Raw genomic sequence first — 20358 nt, forward strand, 5'->3', positions numbered from 1 at the left:
ATTTCAAACTTTTTTAACAAATCAAAAACAGAAAAATTGGGTGTGCAAAATTATTCAGCCCCCTTAAGTTAATACTTTGTAGCGCCACCTTTTGCTGCGATTACAGCTGTAAGTCGCTTGGGGTATGTCTCTATCAGTTTTGCACATCGAGAGACTGACATTTTTTCCCATTCCTCCTTGCAAAACAGCTCGAGCTCAGTGAGGTTGGATGGAGAGCATTTGTGAACAGCAGTTTTCAGTTCTTTCCACAGATTCTCGATTGGATTCAGGTCTGGACTTTGACTTGGCCATTCTAACACCTGGATATGTTTATTTTTGAACCATTCCATTGTAGATTTTGCTTTATGTTTTGGATCATTGTCTTGTTGGAAGACAAATCTCCATCCCAGTCTCAGGTCTTTTGCAGACTCCATCAGGTTTTCTTCCAGAATGGTCCTGTATTTGGCTCCATCCATCTTCCCATCAATTTTAACCATCTTCCCTGTCCCTGCTGAAGAAAAGCAGGCCCAAACCATGATGCTGCCACCACCATGTTTGACAGTGGGGATGTGTATTCAGGGTGATGAGCTGTGTTGCTTTTACGCCAAACATAACGTATTGCATTGTTGCTAAAAAGTTCAATTTTGGTTTCATCTGACCAGAGCACCTTCTTCCACATGTTTGGTGTGTCTCCCAGGTGGCTTGTGGCAAACTTTAAACGACACTTTTTATGGATATCTTTAAGAAATGGCTTTCTTCTTGCCACTCTTCCATAAAGGCCAGATTTGTGCAATATACGACTGATTGTTGTCCTATGGACAGAGTCTCCCACCTCAGCTGTAGATCTCTGCAGTTCATCCAGAGTGATCATGGGCCTCTTGGCTGCATCTCTGATCAGTCTTCTCCTTGTATGAGCTGAAAGTTTAGAGGGACGGCCAGGTCTTGGTAGATTTGCAGTGGTCTGATACTCCTTCCATTTCAATATTATCGCTTGCACAGTGCTCCTTGGGATGTTTAAAGCTTGGGAAATCTTTTTGTATCCAAATCCGGCTTTAAACTTCTTCACAACAGTATCTCGGACCTGCCTGGTGTGTTCCTTGTTCTTCATGATGCTCTCTGCGCTTTTAACGGACCTCTGAGACTATCACAGTGCAGGTGCATTTATACGGAGACTTGATTACACACAGGTGGATTGTATTTATCATCATTAGTCATTTAGGTCAACATTGGATCATTCAGAGATCCTCACTGAACTTCTGGAGAGAGTTTGCTGCACTGAAAGTAAAGGGGCTGAATAATTTTGCACGCCCAATTTTCAGTTTTTGATTTGTTAAAAAAGTTTGAAATATCCAATAAATGTTGTTCCACTTCATGATTGTGTCCCACTTGTTGTTGATTCTTCACAAAAAAATACAGTTTTATATCTTTATGTTTGAAGCCTGAAATGTGGCAAAAGGTCGCAAAGTTCAAGGGGGCCGAATACTTTCGCAAGGCACTGTACCTCCACCTCCAATCTCCCCCCTCCCTCCTCCATCTCCCCCTCCCTCCTCCATTTCTACCTCCCCCTCCATATCACCCTCCCTCCTCCATATCTACCTCCCCCTCCCTCCTCCATATCTACCCCCCCCCCCCCTCCTCCATATCTACCTCCCCCTCCATCTCCCCCTCCCTCCTCCACATCTACCTCCCCCTCCCTCCTCCATATCTACCTCCCCCTCCCTCCTCCATATCTACCTCCCCCTCCCTCTGTCTGTCTCTCTCTCTCTGGCTCTCTCAATCCTCTGAACTAATATCTATTAGTCCTACCAGGAACGCACTCCCACGCAGGGATAATAGTTTTCTATCTGACGTGTGTGAGAGAGAGAGAGATTCAACACTGACTCACCACTAGAATCCATCTGGAGAACGATTTTACTGTCACAGTTGTAACATGTAGCTATGTAGTCAAACATGACATATTAGAAACATCATCTGAACCATACAACTACGACAGTACCAGCAACATGTAGGTCTACATACTAGTTAACAACAATAATGTTAGAACTAGTATAAGCTACGGAAAAATATAGATTAAAACTCTCTTGGTAAACAGTGTGGTCTACAGCTTATCATGAGATACTCTACCTTAGGCGAGCAGAACCTCGAGACTTCCTTAATATTAGTGATCACACACCAGCTGTTGACAAAGACACAGACCATTTATTGTCATGTTATCATTAAACTACAGTTGATTACAGTAGATACCAGACATGCCTTAAATCTTTGATATTATTTGGCATCTAATAACATGTAGGCCACTTAGTAGACACTTTTATCCAAGTGATTTACAGTTCTTACATGTTTTAGTATTTACATGAATCCTGTAGGAATTGAACCCACCACCTTGGTGTCCCCGAGGACAATTCTCAATCACTACTGTTGAATCACTATATCTCTCTCTTTTTTTGAAAGAGCACCGTGTACCGTACCCGCGTTCGAGATGTCACGGTCTCTCAGGTTTGAGTGTGATTATATTTATGGACATAGAAGCTACTAGACAAGAGTCAGGCACCAGGAAGGATCATATTTGCGGTTTCATAAATCAATCAGATTACTGTTTCCTCTTCCTGCTCTAGAGAAAGGATTATAAACCTAATACCCATCTACGGAATCACTCTTTTAATTTATTTCTCTCTCTGTGTCTACAATCGACCTCTCCCTTCTCTGCGTGTCCGTCCGTCCGTCTCTCGGTCTGCCTTTTTTCCCTTCTTTGTCTGTGCTTCTCTCTCTCTCGATCACTGTTTGTCTGTCTGCCCCGCTCTCTCTGTCTGCACCGCTCTCTCTGTCTGCCCCGCTCCCTCTGTCTGCCCCGCTCCCTCTGTCTGCACCGCTCTCTCTGTCTGCACCGCTATCTCTCTCCCTCTGTCTACCTCGCTCTGTATGCCTCTCTCTCGATCACTCTGTTTGTCTGTCTGCCCCGCTCCCTCTGTCTGCACCGCTCTCTCTGTCTGCCCGCTCCCTCTGTCTGCCTCGCTATCTCTCTCCCTCTGTCTACCTCGCTCTGTATGCCTCTTTCTCGATCTCTCTCTGTTTGTCTGTCTGCACCGCTCTCTCTGTCTGCCCGCTCCCTCTGTCTGCACCGCTCTCTCTGTCTGCCTTGCTGTTTCTCTCCCTCTGTCTACCTCGCTCTGTATGCCTCTCTCTCGCTGTCTCTCTACCTCTCTCTCTCTCTCTCTCTCTCTGTCTGCCTCTCTCTCTCTGTCTGCCTCTCTCTCTCTGTCTGCCTCTCTCTATATTCAACATCTGGACAGAGGTATAGACCTATCAAGCCTCTAATTGAGAAGCTTCAGTCTGTTAATTTCTATGAACATCATTGATGGATCGCCCCTACGGTGACAAATAGACAGAGAGAATCAACTGCCTTGTGTTTTTTTTTTTTTTATGTATTTGTCTTTGCTACTAGACACTGTGTGGCCTTCAATGTCTCCTCTCACTGGCCGGCAACACATCCATTTATCTTCCAGACAGACAGATAGAGATAGCAACACATATGAGGTTTAGTTCTAGGCCTTTCTGCAGAGTTGCTCCTCATTCCAATGGAATGTAAAAACAACAGCAGTAGCATACAGATACAATAGCCTACTGACTGCTGTGAGGACGTTCTACTCATAGGTTGTATATACTTATATTTTGAATATATTTTATAGCTAAAACACCCAAAGGACAAACATGTGGATAATTCTCTATGGACTGTAGGTGAAGTAGGTCTAACCACATGAGACATCTTTTCATTCAAACTAAGACATTGACCGTTCAGGGTGTCATGCCAAGGACACGATTCATAAATTATTTCACAGCTGCAATAGAATGGTTGACACACGACTGGGACTAGTAACACAGCAGTCCTGCACTGTCTGGCGTGCTATAAATCATGCTTTAAGTCGGGAATGTAGCATAATGAATATGATAACCCATACGCCAAACTATGCACGCAGGCAATTACGCAACGATCACGACGCCAGCAATTTCAGTTCCATATTCTATACACATGCGCAGAGCTCATAGTCCCCGATTCTCTCTCTCTTTCTCACACACACACACACACACACACACACACGCCTGTGTCTGAAATCGGCTTCAGGCAGGCTGTCACACGACAGTCGTTACGCCTCCGAGGTCTCCTGGGACTGCAGGGGAAACATGTATATCCCCCTGTCGAAGCGCTAATCCGGGGATAAAAACACATCTCGACCCGGTCGAAGCTAGCAAACCAACATGTTCACCAAATCGGCATTTCCTAGCAAATGTGCTGCTAAATTATTACCAAGGAGAGATTAAATCCGTGTCCTCACGGCTACTTCTAGTGGTATTGGATGTTACCTAAACTACACTATCATCGTAGCCTACGGTAGACTACATCCCCGCAATAATCATCCGATATTTCAATTGATAGGCTACCGGTATTGTTACCGTTATTTCAATCATCTTCCATATGACCTAAATAAAACTGTATTCATGTCAAATCACAACCAGGGAATCATATCCTGCCACATAACGGGAAACGATTGGCTCTTTTGACAGAAGAGGAAGGGTAGCAGCGCACCGCCGTTGCTCAGAACAGATTGTTGGAATTAGATGAAACGTTAACAACCGGGTACTCACGACACATGCATTACAACCTTTCTCTATTCTCTAAACTCAACAACAAAAAAATGCATCCTATATTTATCAGGTAGTTGAGGTTAGCCTAATATCACAACGCGCTATTTCTCCGTTATCCATGAAGACATGCTTTATCCGAAATGGTTAGATTAAGATAGCACGCACTATTCACATACCGTGTTGTGCAGTTTCCGTTCATTTAGATGGATAATATCTGGGGTTGACAATAACCGTTTTCCTCTCGTGTCCTTCTCGCTTGCTGGCAGCCTGCTTGCTAACCTGCCGGTGTTACTAGCATTTGTGTCCCTTGGAGAGAGGAAGAGAGAAGGGGTGGGAGGGAGAAGAGAAGGGGTGATGATGGAAGATATATATAATATATATATATAAAGAGAAAATGAGGATCTATGTCCTCTAGTGGCCGGTAGATTTCCAGTGACTGCAAAGGTGTACAGCCGAGGTAACCGTGAAAAATAAAGGAGGTTCTTAATAGGGAGTTGGGTCACCATGAGCCGTCAGAACAACTTCAATGCACCGCCCCGTGAAAAATCAGAATAAAAAAATATGATTTTTTTTATATATTTTTTTAAATAATAATTATCTTCACAAAAGTGGTGCACTGGGCCTTTACTAGTCCAGTATTAGCAGACCGATATAGCCTTCGGTAGTGCAGGCCCCAAAAAATTACATTCTGCACGTCAGAGAAAAAAATGCATCAACCCGACACCCCAAACATCGACCGCGGCCATGTTTCAATGCACCTTGGCATAGATTCTACAAGTCTGGAAATCTATTGGAGGGATACGAAACACAAATCCTTCCACGAGAAATTCCATAATTTTGTGTTTTCTTGATGGTGGTGGAAAATGTTGTCTCGGGCGCTGCTTCAAAATATTCCATAAGTCTTAAATTGGGTTGAGATCTGGTGACTGAGACACACCCTCTATATTCCTTTGAGAGCCCTCCTTCAGTCACTGAGATCTGGTGACTGAGACACACCCTCTATATTCCTTTGAGAGCCCTCCTTCAGTCACTGACCCTAAGCATGATGGGACGTTACCATGACCCTAAGCATGATGGGATGATAACATGACCCTGAGAATGACGGGACGTTAACATGACCCTGAGCATGACGGGACGTTAACATGACCCTGAGAATGACGGGACGTTAACATGACCCTGAGCATGACGGGACGTTAACATGACCCTGAGCATGTTGGGACGTTAACATGACCCTGAGCATGACGGGACGTTAACATGACCCTGAGCATGACGGGACGTTAACATGACCCTGAGCATGTTGGGACGTTAACATGACCCTGAGCATGATGGGACTTTAACATGACCCTGAGCATGACGGGACGTTAACATGACCCTGAGCATGACGGGACGTTAACATGACCCTGAGCATGACGGGACGTTAACATGACCCTGAGCATGACGGGACGTTAACATGACCCTGAGCATGTTGGGACGTTAACATGACCCTGAGCATGTTGGGATGGGACGTTAACATGTTGGGATGGGACGTTAACATGACCCTGAGCATGTTGGGACGTTAACAGGACCCTGAGCATGATGGGACTATAATATGACCCTGAGCATGTTGGGACGTTAACATGACCCTGAGCATGTTGGGACGTTAACAGGACCCTGAGCATGATGGGACTATAATATGACCCTGAGCATGATGGGACATTAACATGACCCTGAGCATGTTGGGACGTTAACATGACCCTGAGCATGACGGGACGTTAACATGACCCTGAGCATGACGGGACGTTAACATGACCCTGAGCATGATGGGACGTTAACATGACCCTGAGCATGATGGGACGTTAACATGACCCAAAGCATGATGGGACGTGAACATGACCCTGAGCATGATGGGACGTTAATATGACCCTGAGCATGATGGGACATTAACATGACCCTGAGCATGTTGGGACGTTAACATGACCCTGAGCATGACGGGACGTTAACATGACCCTGAGCATGACGGGACGTTAACATGACCCTGAGCATGATGGGACGTTAACATGACCCTGAGCATGATGGGACGTTAACATGACCCAAAGCATGATGGGACGTGAACATGACCCTGAGCATGATGGGATGTTAACTGCTTAATTAACTCAGGAACCACAAAAGGCCCCTTAAGAGCTTCTACCCCCATGAACAATTATCAAATGGCCACCCAGACTATTTGCATTGCCACCCCCTTCGTTTTTACACTGCTGCTTCTCAGTTTATTATCTAAACATAGTCACTTAACCCCTACCTACATGTACATATTACCTCGACTAACCTGTACCCCTGCACATTGACTCAGTACCGGTATCCCCTGTATATAGCCTCACTACTAACCTGTACCCCTGCACATTGACTCAGTACCGGTACCCCCTGTATATAGCCTCCATATTGACTCTGTACCGCTACCCCCTGTATATAGCCTCCACATTGACTCTGTATCGGTACCCCCTGTATATAGCCTCCACATTGACTCTGTACCGTAACACCCTGTATATAGCCTCCACATTGACTCTGTACCGTAATACCCTGTATATAGCCTCCACATTGACTCTGTACTGGTACCCCCTGTATATAGCCTCCACATTGACTCTGTACTGGTACCCCCTGTATATAGCCTCCACATTGACTCTGTACCGTAACACCCTGTATATAGCCTCCACATTGACTCTGTACCGTAATACCCTGTATATAGCCTCCACATTGACTCTGTACCGTAATACCCTGTATATAGCCTCCACATTGACTCTGTACCGTAATACCCTGTATATAGCCTCCACATTGACTCTGTACCGGTACCCCCTGTATATAGCCTCTAAGCATTTCACGGTAAGGTTCTACACCTGTTGTATTCAGCATTTCACTGTGAGGTCTACTACACCTGTTGTATTCAGCATTTCACTGTAAGGTCTACTACACCTGTTGTATTCAGCATTTCACTGTAAGGTCTACTACACCTGTTGTATTCAGCATTTCACTGTGAGGTCTACTACACCTGTTGTATTCAGCATTTCACTGTAAGGTCTACTACACCTGTTGTATTCAGCATTTCACTGTGAGGTCTACTACACCTGTTGTATTCAGCATTTCACTGTAAGGTCTACTACACCTGTTGTATTCAGCATTTCACTGTAAGGTCTACTACACCTGTTGTATTCAGCATTTCACTGTAAGGTTCTACACCTGTTTTATTCATCATTTCACTGTGAGGTCTACTACACCTGTTGTATTCAGCATTTCACTGTGAGGTCTACTACACCTGTTGTATTCGGCATTTCACTGTGAGGTCTACTACACCTGTTGTATTCAGCATTTCACTGTAAGGTACTACACCTGTTGTATTCAGCATTTCACGGTAAGGTCTACTACACCTGTTGTATTCCGGAACATGCGACAAATAAAATGTGATTTGATTTGACACCTGTGTGGAAGCTTTCAATACAAGTCGTGTCCCTCATTTAACTCAAGTGTTTCCTTCATTTTGCCAGTTCCCTGAACGTCTCGCAGTAGAACGGTGAAAAGGAGGGAGACACAAGGCATCGTTGTGACGGTTATCCTAAACCCAATGACCTTGACTATAAAAAGAGGAAAATGAAAGATGATGAATCGAGGGGACACTTGATAGGGACGCCGAAGGCATGGACTACCATCGCCTGGTCTAATAGAATATCATGGAATAGAGTAGAGGATCGAGGTAACAGGCGTTTACAGGAATAGAGTAGAGAATCGAGGTAACAGACATTTACAGGAAACCATCATCATGGTTTACTTACAGAACATTTGAGTACAAATACATATGATACAAGTAGAGGTATACACAACTCATAGACAACTCATAGACAATACAAAACTCTTAGGCATACAGTGACTTGCGAAAGTATTCACCCCCCTTGGCATTTTTCCTATTTTGTTGCATTACAACCTGGACATTTCGGGGGGGGGGGGGGGGGGGGGGTGTATCATTTGATTTACACAACATGCCTACCACTTTGAAGATACAAAATATTTTTTATTGTGAAACAAACAAGAAATAAGACCAAAAAAAAACAGAACTTCAGCATCCATAACTATTCACGCCTCCCAAAGTCAATACTTTGTAGAGCCACCTTTTGCAGCAATTACAGCTGCAAGTCTCTTGGGGTATGTCTCTATAAGCTTAGCACATCTAGCTACTGGGATGTTTGACATTCTTCGAGGAAAAACTGCTCCAGCTCTTTCAAGTTGGATGGGTTCCACTGGTGTACAGCAATCTTTAAGTCATACCACAGATTCTCAATTGGATTGAGGTCTGGGTTTTGACTAGGCCATTCCAAGACATTTAAATGTTTCCATTAAACCACGCAATTGTTGCTTTAGCAGTATGCTTAGGGTCATTGTCCTGCTGGAAGGTGAACCTCCGTCCCAGTCTCAAATCTCTGGAAGACTGAAACAGGTTTCCCTCAAGAATTTCCCTGTATTTAGCACCATCCATCATTCCTTCAATTCTGACCAGTTTCCCAGTCCCTGCCGATGAAAAATATCCCCACAGTATGATGCTGCCACCACCATGCTTCATTGTGTTCTCATAGCGTTTCCCATGATGGCCAAAAAGCTCAAATTTAGTCTCATTTGACCAGAGTACCTTCTTCCATATGTTTGAGTAGTCTCCCACATGCCTTTTGGCGAACACCAAACGTGCTTACTTACTTTTTTCTTTAAGCAATGGCTTTTTTCTGGCCACTCTTCCGCAAAGCCCAGCTCTGTGGAGTGTACGGCTTAAAGTGGTCCTATGGACAGATACTCCAATCATACATACAGTACATACAGTACATCCAGTACATACAGTACATAGTACATACATACAGTACATACAGTACATCCAGTACATACATACATACAGTACATCCAGTACATACATACATACATAGTACATACATACAGTACATACATACAGTACATACAGTACATACATACATACATACATACATACATACATACATACATACACAGTACATACATACACTACATACTGTACATACATACTGTACATACATACATGCTGTACATACATACTGTACATACATACATGCTGTACATACATACATGCTGTACATACATACATACAGTACATACATACATACATGCTGTACATACATACATACATGCTGTACATACATACATACATGCTGTACATACATACATACATGCTGTACATACATACATACATGCTGTACATACATACATACATACATGCTGTACATACATGCTGTACATACATACATACATACATACAGCACATACATACATACATACATACATACATACATACATACTGTACATACATACATACTGTACATACTATACATACATACTGTACATACTATACATACAGTACATACATACATACATACATACACACACACACACACACACACATACATACATACTGTACATACATACATACTGTACATACATACATACATACATACATACTGTACATACATACATACATACATACATACATACATACTGTACATACATACATACATACTGTACATACATACATACTGTACATACATACATACATACATACATACTGTACATACATACATACTGTACATACATACATACATACATACTGTACATACATACATACATACATACATACATATATACATACATACTGTACATACATACATACATACATACTGTACATACATACATACATACATATATACATACTGTATATACATATATACATACATACTGTACATACATACATACTGTACATACATACATACATACATACTGTATATACAGTATATACATACATACATACTGTACATACATACATACTGTACATACATACATACATACATACATACATACAGTATATACATACATACAGTATATACATACATACATACTGTACATACATACATACTGTACATACATACATACATACATACATACATACTGTACATACATACAGTACATACATACTGTACATACATACATACATACATACATACATACAGTACATACATACATACATACATACATACATACATACATACATACATACAGTATATACATACATACATACATACAGTATATACATACATACAGTATATACATATATACATACATACTGTACATACATACATACATACATACTGTACATACATACATACTGTACATACATACATACATACATACATACATACATACATACATACATACATACATACATACATACATACATACATACATACTGTACATACATACATACATACATACATACATACATACATACTGTACATATATACATACATACCACTTTTCAGTTTTTTATATTTTAGAATTCAAGTGATTTTTTTTATTTCACTATTTTGTCCATTACAAACACAAATCCATTTAAATTACAGGTTGTAATGCAACAAAATAGGGGGAAAACAGCAAGGGGATGAATAGTTTGGCAAGGCACTGTATCATAACATCTTAGGCAAATCATATCACAAGTTAATCACTTCAGAGTTCAGCTCAGAGGCAACATGAGGTTTACAAAGACCTCCTCTGGTGATTTCAACAGGTGTATATTGTATATCTGACAGGAATGATGCCACAAATATCAGGACAAGAACACAAGAGCGACGAGTCCATTCCTTCATCTGTTTATCAGCAAGTCAAGAACACATTGTCCAATAAGAGGTGCTAGGATTTGAATAGGACATCAGTCCAACAAACAGGGTTGGGGTCAATTTCATTTCAATTCAGAAAGTAAACAAAATTCAAATTCCACATTTTCCTAATTGAAAACCTAAAAAGAGAATTCGAATTTCAGTGTGCTTCTTGAATGAACTGGAATTGAAATGGACCCAAACCCTGTCAGCAGCATATGTTGTTTTCCTTCTCCTCTGTGCCACGGTTCTAACAGCCACCATTAGAGCGGCTGGGTTGTGGTACACACTTTCCAGACCATACCACTCACGGCGGGTGTTCAAGTTAGTCAAGTGTAAGACGGCCATCTGTACCTAGTGTGTAGCCACCATCTCTGCAGCTGAGCAAGGCTGGAACACACAACTGAAATGGTTCAGGGTCTGGTTCTCAGCTCAGTCTGATCATGTCTCTCTACAGCTGATAGTTCTCAGCTCAGTCTGATCATGTCTCTCTACAGCTGATGGTCTCAGCTCAGTCTGATCATGTCTCTCTACAGCTGATGGTCTCAGCTCAGTCTGATCATGTCTCTCTACAGCTGATGGTTCTCAGCTCAGTCTGATCATGTCTCTCTACAGTGGATGGTCTTGTTCTCAAGCCTGGCAGCTGAGTGACACAGTTGTTGGTCTTTCCACTGCAGAACCGGCTGGTCCGGCCTGAGGCTTTCCACCACAGAACCGGCTGGTCCGGCCTAAGGCTTTCCACTGCAGAACCAGTCGGTCCGGCCTGAGGCTTTCCACCGCAGAACCGGCTGGTCCGGCCTGAGGCTTTCCAATGCAGAACCAGTCGGTCCGGCCTGAGGCTTTCCAATGCAGAACCGGCTGGTCCGGCCTAAGGCTTTCCACTGCAGAACCAGTCGGTCCGGCCTGAGGCTTTCCACTGCAGAACCAGTCGGTCCGGCCTGAGGCTTTCCACTGCAGAACCGGCTGGTCCGGCCTAAGGCTTTCCACTGCAGAACCAGTCGGTCCGGCCTGAGGCTTTCCACTGCAGAACCGGCTGGTCCGGCCTAAGGCTTTCCATGGGCTTCAAGTAACTGTCCAGCGGAAAAAGAAAAAAAAAAGTTCATATTCTGTTAACTTAAACCCAAATAATGTTGTTGACTCATCCTATCGTTGTATTTGTGGCCAGAGCATAAATTGGAGACAAAACACATTAAAAACCTTACCTCACACTTGTATCTAAAAACAGAAAGTTTAAAGAGAAAAGCTTTGCTATATCCAATCAGCGTTCTTGCGTGAATATTTTCAATGACCATATACTCCCACACCATTACAACACAGAAAAGTTGCTTTTTAACATATTTAAATAAAACTATTAAGAAGGAAGACTATTTCACTCATATCGTAATTAATTATAGGTCACATTTCATAGAAACTATAGTTACTTTAAACCCCAGTGTTTGATCCCCAGAGTTCAGTCTCCTGCTTCAGAATGAAGGGATGAGTTCAGTCTACTGCTTCAGAATGAAGGGATGAGTTCAGTCTACTGCTTCAGAATGAAGGGATGAGTTCAGTCTACTGCTTCAGAATGAAGGGATGAGTTCAGTCTACTGCTTCAGAATGAAGGGATGAGTTCAGTCTCCTGCTTCAGAATGAAGGGATGAGTTCAGTCTACTGCTTCAGAATGAAGGGATGAGTTCAGTCTACTGCTTCAGAATGAAGGGATGAGTTCAGTCTCCTGCTTCAGAATGAAGGGATGAGTTCAGTCTCCTGCTTCAGAATGAAGGGATGAGTTCAGTCTACTGCTTCAGAATGAAGGGATGAGTTCAGTCTACTGCTTCAGAATGAAGGGATGAGTTCAGTCTACTGCTTCAGAAAGAAGGGATGAGTTCAGTCTACTGCTTCAGAGTGAAGGGATGAGTTCAGTCTACTGCTTCAGAATGAAGGGATGAGTTCAGTCTCCTGCTTCAGAATGAAGGGATGAGTTCAGTCTACTGCTTCAGAAAGAAGGGATGAGTTCAGTCTCCTGCTTCAGAATGAAGGGATCAGTTCAGTCATCTCCTCTTCCTGTAATCTCACTCTCCTCCATGTGAAGATGAGGTGGTCTCTTCCTGCAATCTCAGTGTAAAGATGAGGTGGTCTCTTCCTGTAATCTCACGCTCCTCAGTGTGAAGATGAGGTGGTCTCTTCCTGTAATCTCACTCTCCTCAGTGTGAAGATGAGGTGGTCTCTTCCTGTAATCTCACTCTCCTCAGTGACTCTCTATACTCCCTCTGTCAGTTGGTTCAGTGTGAAGGTGAGGGATCTGTGTCTGTTGAATGCCTCTTCTCTTCCTCTTCTAGGCCCACCCTCCTCAGTGACTCATTATACTTCCGGGTTCCTAGCCTCACTATGTCTTTAATCTCCTCAGCCAAGTCCCTCCTGCCACTCTCCACCATGGCATCTATCAACCTGGGCACTGCACCAATACCCTGCTGGCCTGGACCTCCAGCGGAACGCAACCCAACACCCTCCTGCTGCTGACCCCGGGCCCAGTGGAACAGCATCTCCAACACCACGGCCCCTAGGTTGTCTCTGGAGGCGGGAGGGGAGAGAGGACAGACGAGAAAGAGAGAGAGAGGACAGACAGAGACAGAGAGAGAGAGAGAGATGGAACAAGAGAGGGATGGAGCAAGAGAGAGATGGAGCGAGAGAGAGATGGAGCGAGAGAGAGATGGAGCGAGAGAGATGGAGCGAGAGAGAGATGGCGAGAGAGAGAGGAGAGAGAGAGAGGAGAGGACAGACAGAGAGAGAGAGATGGAGAGAGAGAAAGGGAAAGAGAAAGAAGGAGAGAGCAAGAGAGAGAGAGGTATCTGTAAGGGCTTCTACAAATGTAGGGTTTTCCTGTAACCAAAATGCCCTCTATGTAACCAATAGGGAATCTAAAGAGACAGACAGACAGACACCAGCAGGAGAAAACGTACAGTTGTGAATATAACTATGTTCCCTGAAGGAGGTCAATAAGGTACAACACAACTATGGGGATGTCTCGTGTTTACGAGCGATGGCCGAACGGCATCGGCAAGATGCAGTTGATGGTACAGAGTACAGTATATACATATGAGATGAGTAATGTAGGGTATGTAAACATTATATAAAGTGGCATTGTTAAAGTGACTAGTGATACATGTATTACATAAAGATGCAGTAGATGGTATAGAGTACAGTATATACATATGAGATGAGTAATGTAGGGTATGTAAACATTCTATAAAGGGGCATTGTTTAAAGTGACTAGTGATACATTTATTACATCCAATTATTTATTATTAAAGTGGCTGGAGTTGAGTCAGTGTCAGTGACAGTGTGTTGGCAGCAGCCACTCTATGTTAGTGGTGGCTGTTTAACAGTCTGATGGCCTTGAGATAGAAGCTGTTTTTCAGTCTCTCGGTCCCAGCTTTGATGCACCTGTACTGACCTCGCCTTCTGGATGATAGCGGGGTGAACAGGCAGTGGCTCGGGTGATTGTTGTCCTTGATGACCTCTTCCTTAGGTCTCGATAATCTCTCTGACCACAGCTCGGTCCGATTAGAATAACCAAGCGACTCGATGCTACGTATTCTAAACGAGAGAGTTATAGCAAGTAGCTAAACGAGAGAGCTATAGCAAGTAGCTAAACGAGAGAGCTATAGGAAGTAGCTAAACGAGAGAGCTATAGGAAGTAGCTAAACGAGAGAGCTATAGAAGTAGCTAAACAAGAGAGCTATAGAAGTAGCTAAACGAGAGAGCTATAGAAGTAGCTAAACGAGAGAGCTATAGAAGTAGCTAAACGAGAGAGTTATAGGAAGTAGCTAAACGAGAGCAATATAGGAAATAGCTAAATGAGAGAGATATAGGAAGTAGCTAAACGAGAGCTAACCTGGCAGCTAGCTAGTTGGCACTTGACGAGTCAGCTAACCTGGCTAGCACACTATGCAGCTCTGTTTAGCCCAACCTGATCCCCCGTCCACATAAGACCGGATCGTCGACCAAGTCCGGGAAGAGAGGTTAAACGGTGCTTGACCGAGGCAGAGGCCACCCTCAGTCTTCTTCCCCTTAGCCGGCGACAGAGCGCACAGCAAACCAGGTTGAGTTAGAGCAGCTTTCGCATGCCTCAACTCCGACAGAGTTGCTTCCGGCGCCGACAGAGATGGCCGCCTCGCTTCGCGTTCCTAGGAAACTATGCAGTTTTTTGTTTTTTTACGTGTTATTTCTTACACTAGTACCCCAGGTCATCTTAGGTTTCATCACATACAGCCGAGAAGAACTACTGAATATAAGATCAACGTCAACTCACCACCTGTACGACCAAGAATATGTTTTTCGCGATGCGGATCCTGTGTTCTGCCTTACAACCAGTGCCACGGGATGGTTCCCATGCAGCGACCCAAAAAAACGACTCAGAAAAAGAGGGAAAAGCGGTCTTCTGGTCAGACTCCGGAGACGGGCACATCGTGCACCACTCCCTAGCATTCTTCTTGCCAATGTCCAGTCTCTTGACAACAAGGTTGATGAAATCCGAGCAAGGGTAGCATTCCAGAGGGACATCAGAGACTGTAACGTTCTCTGCTTCACGGAAACGTGGCTCACTGGAGAGACGCAATCCGAAGCGGTGCAGCCAGCGGGTTTCTCCACGCATCGCGCGGACAGAAACGAACATCTTTCTGGTAAGAAGAGGGGCGGGGGCGTATGCCTTATGGCCAACGTGACATGGTGTGATGAAAGAAACATACAGGAACTCAAATCCTTCTGTTCACCTGATTTAGAATTCCTCACAATCAAATGTAGACCGCATTATCTACCAAGAAAATTGTCTTCGATTATAATCACAGCCGTATATATCCCCCCCCAAGCAGACACATCGAGATGGCTCTGAACGAACTTTATTTAACTCTCTGCAAACTGGAAACGATTTATCCGGAGGCTGCATTCATTGTAGCTGGGGATTTTAACAAGGCTAATCTGAAAACAAGACTCCCTAAATTTTATCAGCATATCGATTGCGCAACCAGGGGTGGAAAGACCCTGGATCATTGTTACTCTAACTTCCGCGACGCATATAAGGCCCTGCCCCGCCCCCCTTTCGGAAAAGCTGACCACGACTCCATTTTGTTGATCCCTGCCTACAGACAGAAACTAAAACAAGAAGCTCCCACGCTGAGGTCTGTCCAACGCTGGTCCGACCAAGCTGACTCCACACTCCAAGACTGCTTCCATCACGTGGACTGGGAGATGTTTCGTATTGCGTCAGCCAACAACATTGACGAATACGCTGATTCGGTGTGCGAGTTCATTAGAACGTGCGTTGAAGATGTCGTTCCCATAGCAACGATTAAAACATTCCCCAACCAGAAACCGTGGATTGATGGCAGCATTCGTGTGGAACTGAAGGCGCGAACCACTGCTTTTAATCAGGGCAAGGTGTCTGGTAACATGACTGAATACAAACAGTGCAGCTATTCCCTCCGCAAGGCTATCAAACAAGCTAAGCGCCAGTACAGAGACAAAGTAGAATCTCAATTCAACGGCTCAGACACAAGAGGCATGTGGCAGGGTCTACAGTCAATCACGGACTACAGGAAGAAACCCAGCCCAGTCACGGACCAGGATGTCTTGCTCCCAGGCAGACTAAACAACTTTTTTGCCCGCTTTGAGGACAATACAGTGCCACTGACACGGCCTGCAACGAAAACATGCGGTCTCTCCTTCACTGCAGCCGAAGTGAGTAAGACATTTAAACGTGTTAACCCTCGCAAGGCTGCAGGCCCAGACGGCATCCCCAGCCGCGCCCTCAGAGCATGCGCAGACCAGCTGGCCGGTGTGTTTACGGACATATTCAACCAATCCCTATACCAGTCTGCTGTTCCCACATGCTTCAAGAGGGCCACCATTGTTCCTGTTCCCAAGAAAGCTAAGGTAACTGAGCTAAACGACTACCGCCCCGTAGCACTCACATCCGTCATCATGAAGTGCTTTGAGAGACTAGTCAAGGGACCATATCACCTCCACCCTACCTGACACCCTTGACCCACTCCAATTTGCTTACCGCCCAAATAGGTCCACAGACGATGCAATCTCAACCACACTGCACACTGCCCTAACCCATCTGGACAAGAGGAATACCTATGTGAGAATGCTGTTCATCGACTACAGCTCGGCATTCAACACCATAGTACCCTCCAAGCTCGTCATCAAGCTCGAGACCCTGGGTCTCGACCCCGCCCTGTGCAACTGGGTACTGGACTTCCTGACGGGCCGCACCCAGGTGGTGAGGGTAGGCAACAACATCTCCTCCCCGCTGATCCTCAACACTGGGGCCCCACAAGGGTGCGTTCTGAGCCCTCTCCTGTACTCCCTGTTCACCCACGACTGCGTGGCCACGCACGCCTCCAACTCAATCATCAAGTTTGAGGACGACACAACAGTGGTAGGCTTGATTACCAACAACGACGAGACGGCCTACAGGGAGGAGGTGAGGGCCCTCGGAGTGTGGTGTCAGGAAAATAACCTCACACTCAACGTCAACAAAACTAAGGAGATGATTGTGGACTTCAGGAAACAGCAGAGGGAACACCCCCCCCATCCACATCGATGGAACAGTAGTGGAGAGGGTAGCAAGTTTTAAGTTCCTCGGCATACACATCACAGACAAACTGAATTGGTCCACTCACACAGACAGCATCGTGAGGAAGGCGCAGCAGCGCCTCTTCAACCTCAGGAGGCTGAAGAAATTCGGCTTGTCACCAAAAGCACTCACAAACTTCTACAGATGCACAATCGAGAGCATCCTGGCGGGCTGTATCACCGCCTGGTATGGCAACTGCACCGCCCTCAACCGTAAGGCTCTCCAGAGGGTAGTGAGGTCTGCACAACGCATCACCGGGGGCAAACTACCTGCCCTCCAGGACACCTACACCACCCGATGCTACAGGAAGGCCATAAAGATCATCAAGGACATCAACCACCCGAGCCACTGCCTGTTCACCCCGCTGTCATCCAGAAGGCGAGGTCAGTACAGGTGCATCAAAGCTGGGACCGAGAGACTGAAAAACAGCTTCTATCTCAAGGCCATCAGACTGTTAAACAGCCACCACTAACATTGAGTGGCTACTGCCAACACACTGTCAATGCCACTGACTCTACTCCAGCCACTTTAATCATGGGAATTGATGGGAAATGATGTAAATTTATCACTAGCCACTTTAAACAATGCTACCTTATATAATGTTACTTACCCTACATTATTCATCTCATATGCATACGTAGATACTGTACTCTATATCATCGACTGCATCCTTATGTAATACATGTATCACTAGCCACTTTAACTATGCCACTTGGTTTACATACTCATCTCATATGTATATACTGTACTCGATATCATCTACTGTATCTTGCCTATGCTGCTCTGTACCATCACTCATTCATATATCCTTATGTACATATTCTTTATCCTCTTACATTGTGTATAAGACAGTAGTTTTTTGGGGAATTGTTAGTTAGATTACTTGTTCGTTATTACTGCATTGTCGGAACTAGAAGCACAAGCATTTCGCTACACTCGCATTAACATCTGCTAACCATGTGTATGTGACAAATAAATTTGATTTGATTTGATTTGACATGACATCTGATCTGAACAACGCCCCTCAATCCATCCCCGGGTCCCATAACCCTGCCGAGATACGGGAACCGGCGAGAGGAAACCAGAAGAAATCCCCACATTTGCCAAGGGAACCGGTCGGTACCATGGACTGGACTAGGGGAATGGAATAGTACCAGACACGGGTCAGTACCATGGACTGGACTAGGGGAATAGAATAGTACCAGACACGGGTCAAACAACTGTTCCTGACACCGTCCCCACACACAAGCTGACCCGACCGCCGAGACATCCCCGATAACAAAGCGTCAGTATCTCTTAATTTGGGCATGGTCATGAACCCAAACCCAGGCTTGTTAGCCTTCGTAATCAATAACAGATTCAGCAGGAAAGTCACGAAACCAGTTACCTGGTTACCTGGTTAGCTTTAATAACACAACGTCCAGAAGCATGAACACACTCTCACTAAATGGGACAGCTTCCGGTGAGGCACGGTGTTCATTGGCCTTGTCAGGGGTAACCTGAACATGTTAGGTTCTGGGATTAATTCAAGTCACACATTCTCTCTCTGTCTCTCCCCCCTCTCTCGGTCTCTCCCCCCTCTCTCTGCAGCATCAGCACTGAAGCTATCTTTTTTGTGTTTGTTAGCATGTTCATCATCCTCAAACTGACAGAAATGCTGCCCACTGAATATCAATGTTAATCATCCCCTACTTGTGGCAGACAGAGAGAGACAGAGAGAGAGAGAGAGAGCGAGAGAGAGAGAGCCAGAGAGAGAGAGACAGAGACAGAGACAGAGAGAGAGAGAGAGAGAGAGAGAGACAGATGACAAGCTGGGGGAGAATGTTTTTTTGTTTTAATCCCTCTTTTTTGTAAATCGTCACGAAGCCATCTGGAACACTGCAGGAGATCACACTGATACTCAGATGTATATCTCTCTCACTATACACCACTCAGTTCTCTCCCTCTCTCTACACCACTCCATTCCCTCTCCTCCCTCTCTACACCACTCCGTTCCCTCTCCTCCCTCTCTACACCACTCCACACCACTCCGTTCCCTCTCCACACCACTCCGTTCCCTCTCCACACCACTCCGTTCCCTCTCCACACCACTCCGTTCCCTCTCCACACCACTCCGTTCCCTCTCCACACCACTCCGTTCCCTCTCCACCACTCCGTTCCCTCTCTACACCACTCCGTTCCCTCTCCTCCCTCTCTACACCACTCCGTTCCCTCTACACCACTCCGTTCCCTCTCTACACCACTCCGTTCTCTCTCCTCCCTCTATACACCACTCCTCTCTCTTCTCTCCCGACTCCCCCTGCATGTCTCTTCCAGACTCCTTACAAGTTAAATCCCTCCAGTGAGAATTGAAGGACTTTAGTTATCCTATGCTAATACTCCATGTGCCTGCCCACACATGGAGTACATCACCTCATCCCCTATCATCCAGAA

The 20358-nt window shown here is 44.8% G+C and overlaps 1 protein-coding gene and 1 pseudogene across 1 annotated transcript in view; both read right to left on the bottom strand.

Moving 5' to 3' along the window:
- Positions 1-5150, bottom strand: part of LOC116375758 (mitochondrial glutamate carrier 1-like) — an 83720-nt pseudogene extending 78570 nt beyond the window's left edge.
- Positions 5151-10979: 5829 nt separating this feature from the next.
- Positions 10980-20358, bottom strand: part of pidd1 (p53-induced death domain protein 1) — a gene marked incomplete at its 5' end in the record, with an annotated part of 29805 nt that continues 20426 nt past the window's right edge. The window contains 1 exon segment of the mRNA XM_031832832.1: positions 10980-13856. Coding sequence (XP_031688692.1) covers positions 13568-13856 — 289 coding nt within the window.

This window comes from Oncorhynchus kisutch, linkage group LG10, assembly GCF_002021735.2.
Source record: "Oncorhynchus kisutch isolate 150728-3 linkage group LG10, Okis_V2, whole genome shotgun sequence".
Taxonomy (NCBI): domain Eukaryota; kingdom Metazoa; phylum Chordata; class Actinopteri; order Salmoniformes; family Salmonidae; genus Oncorhynchus; species Oncorhynchus kisutch.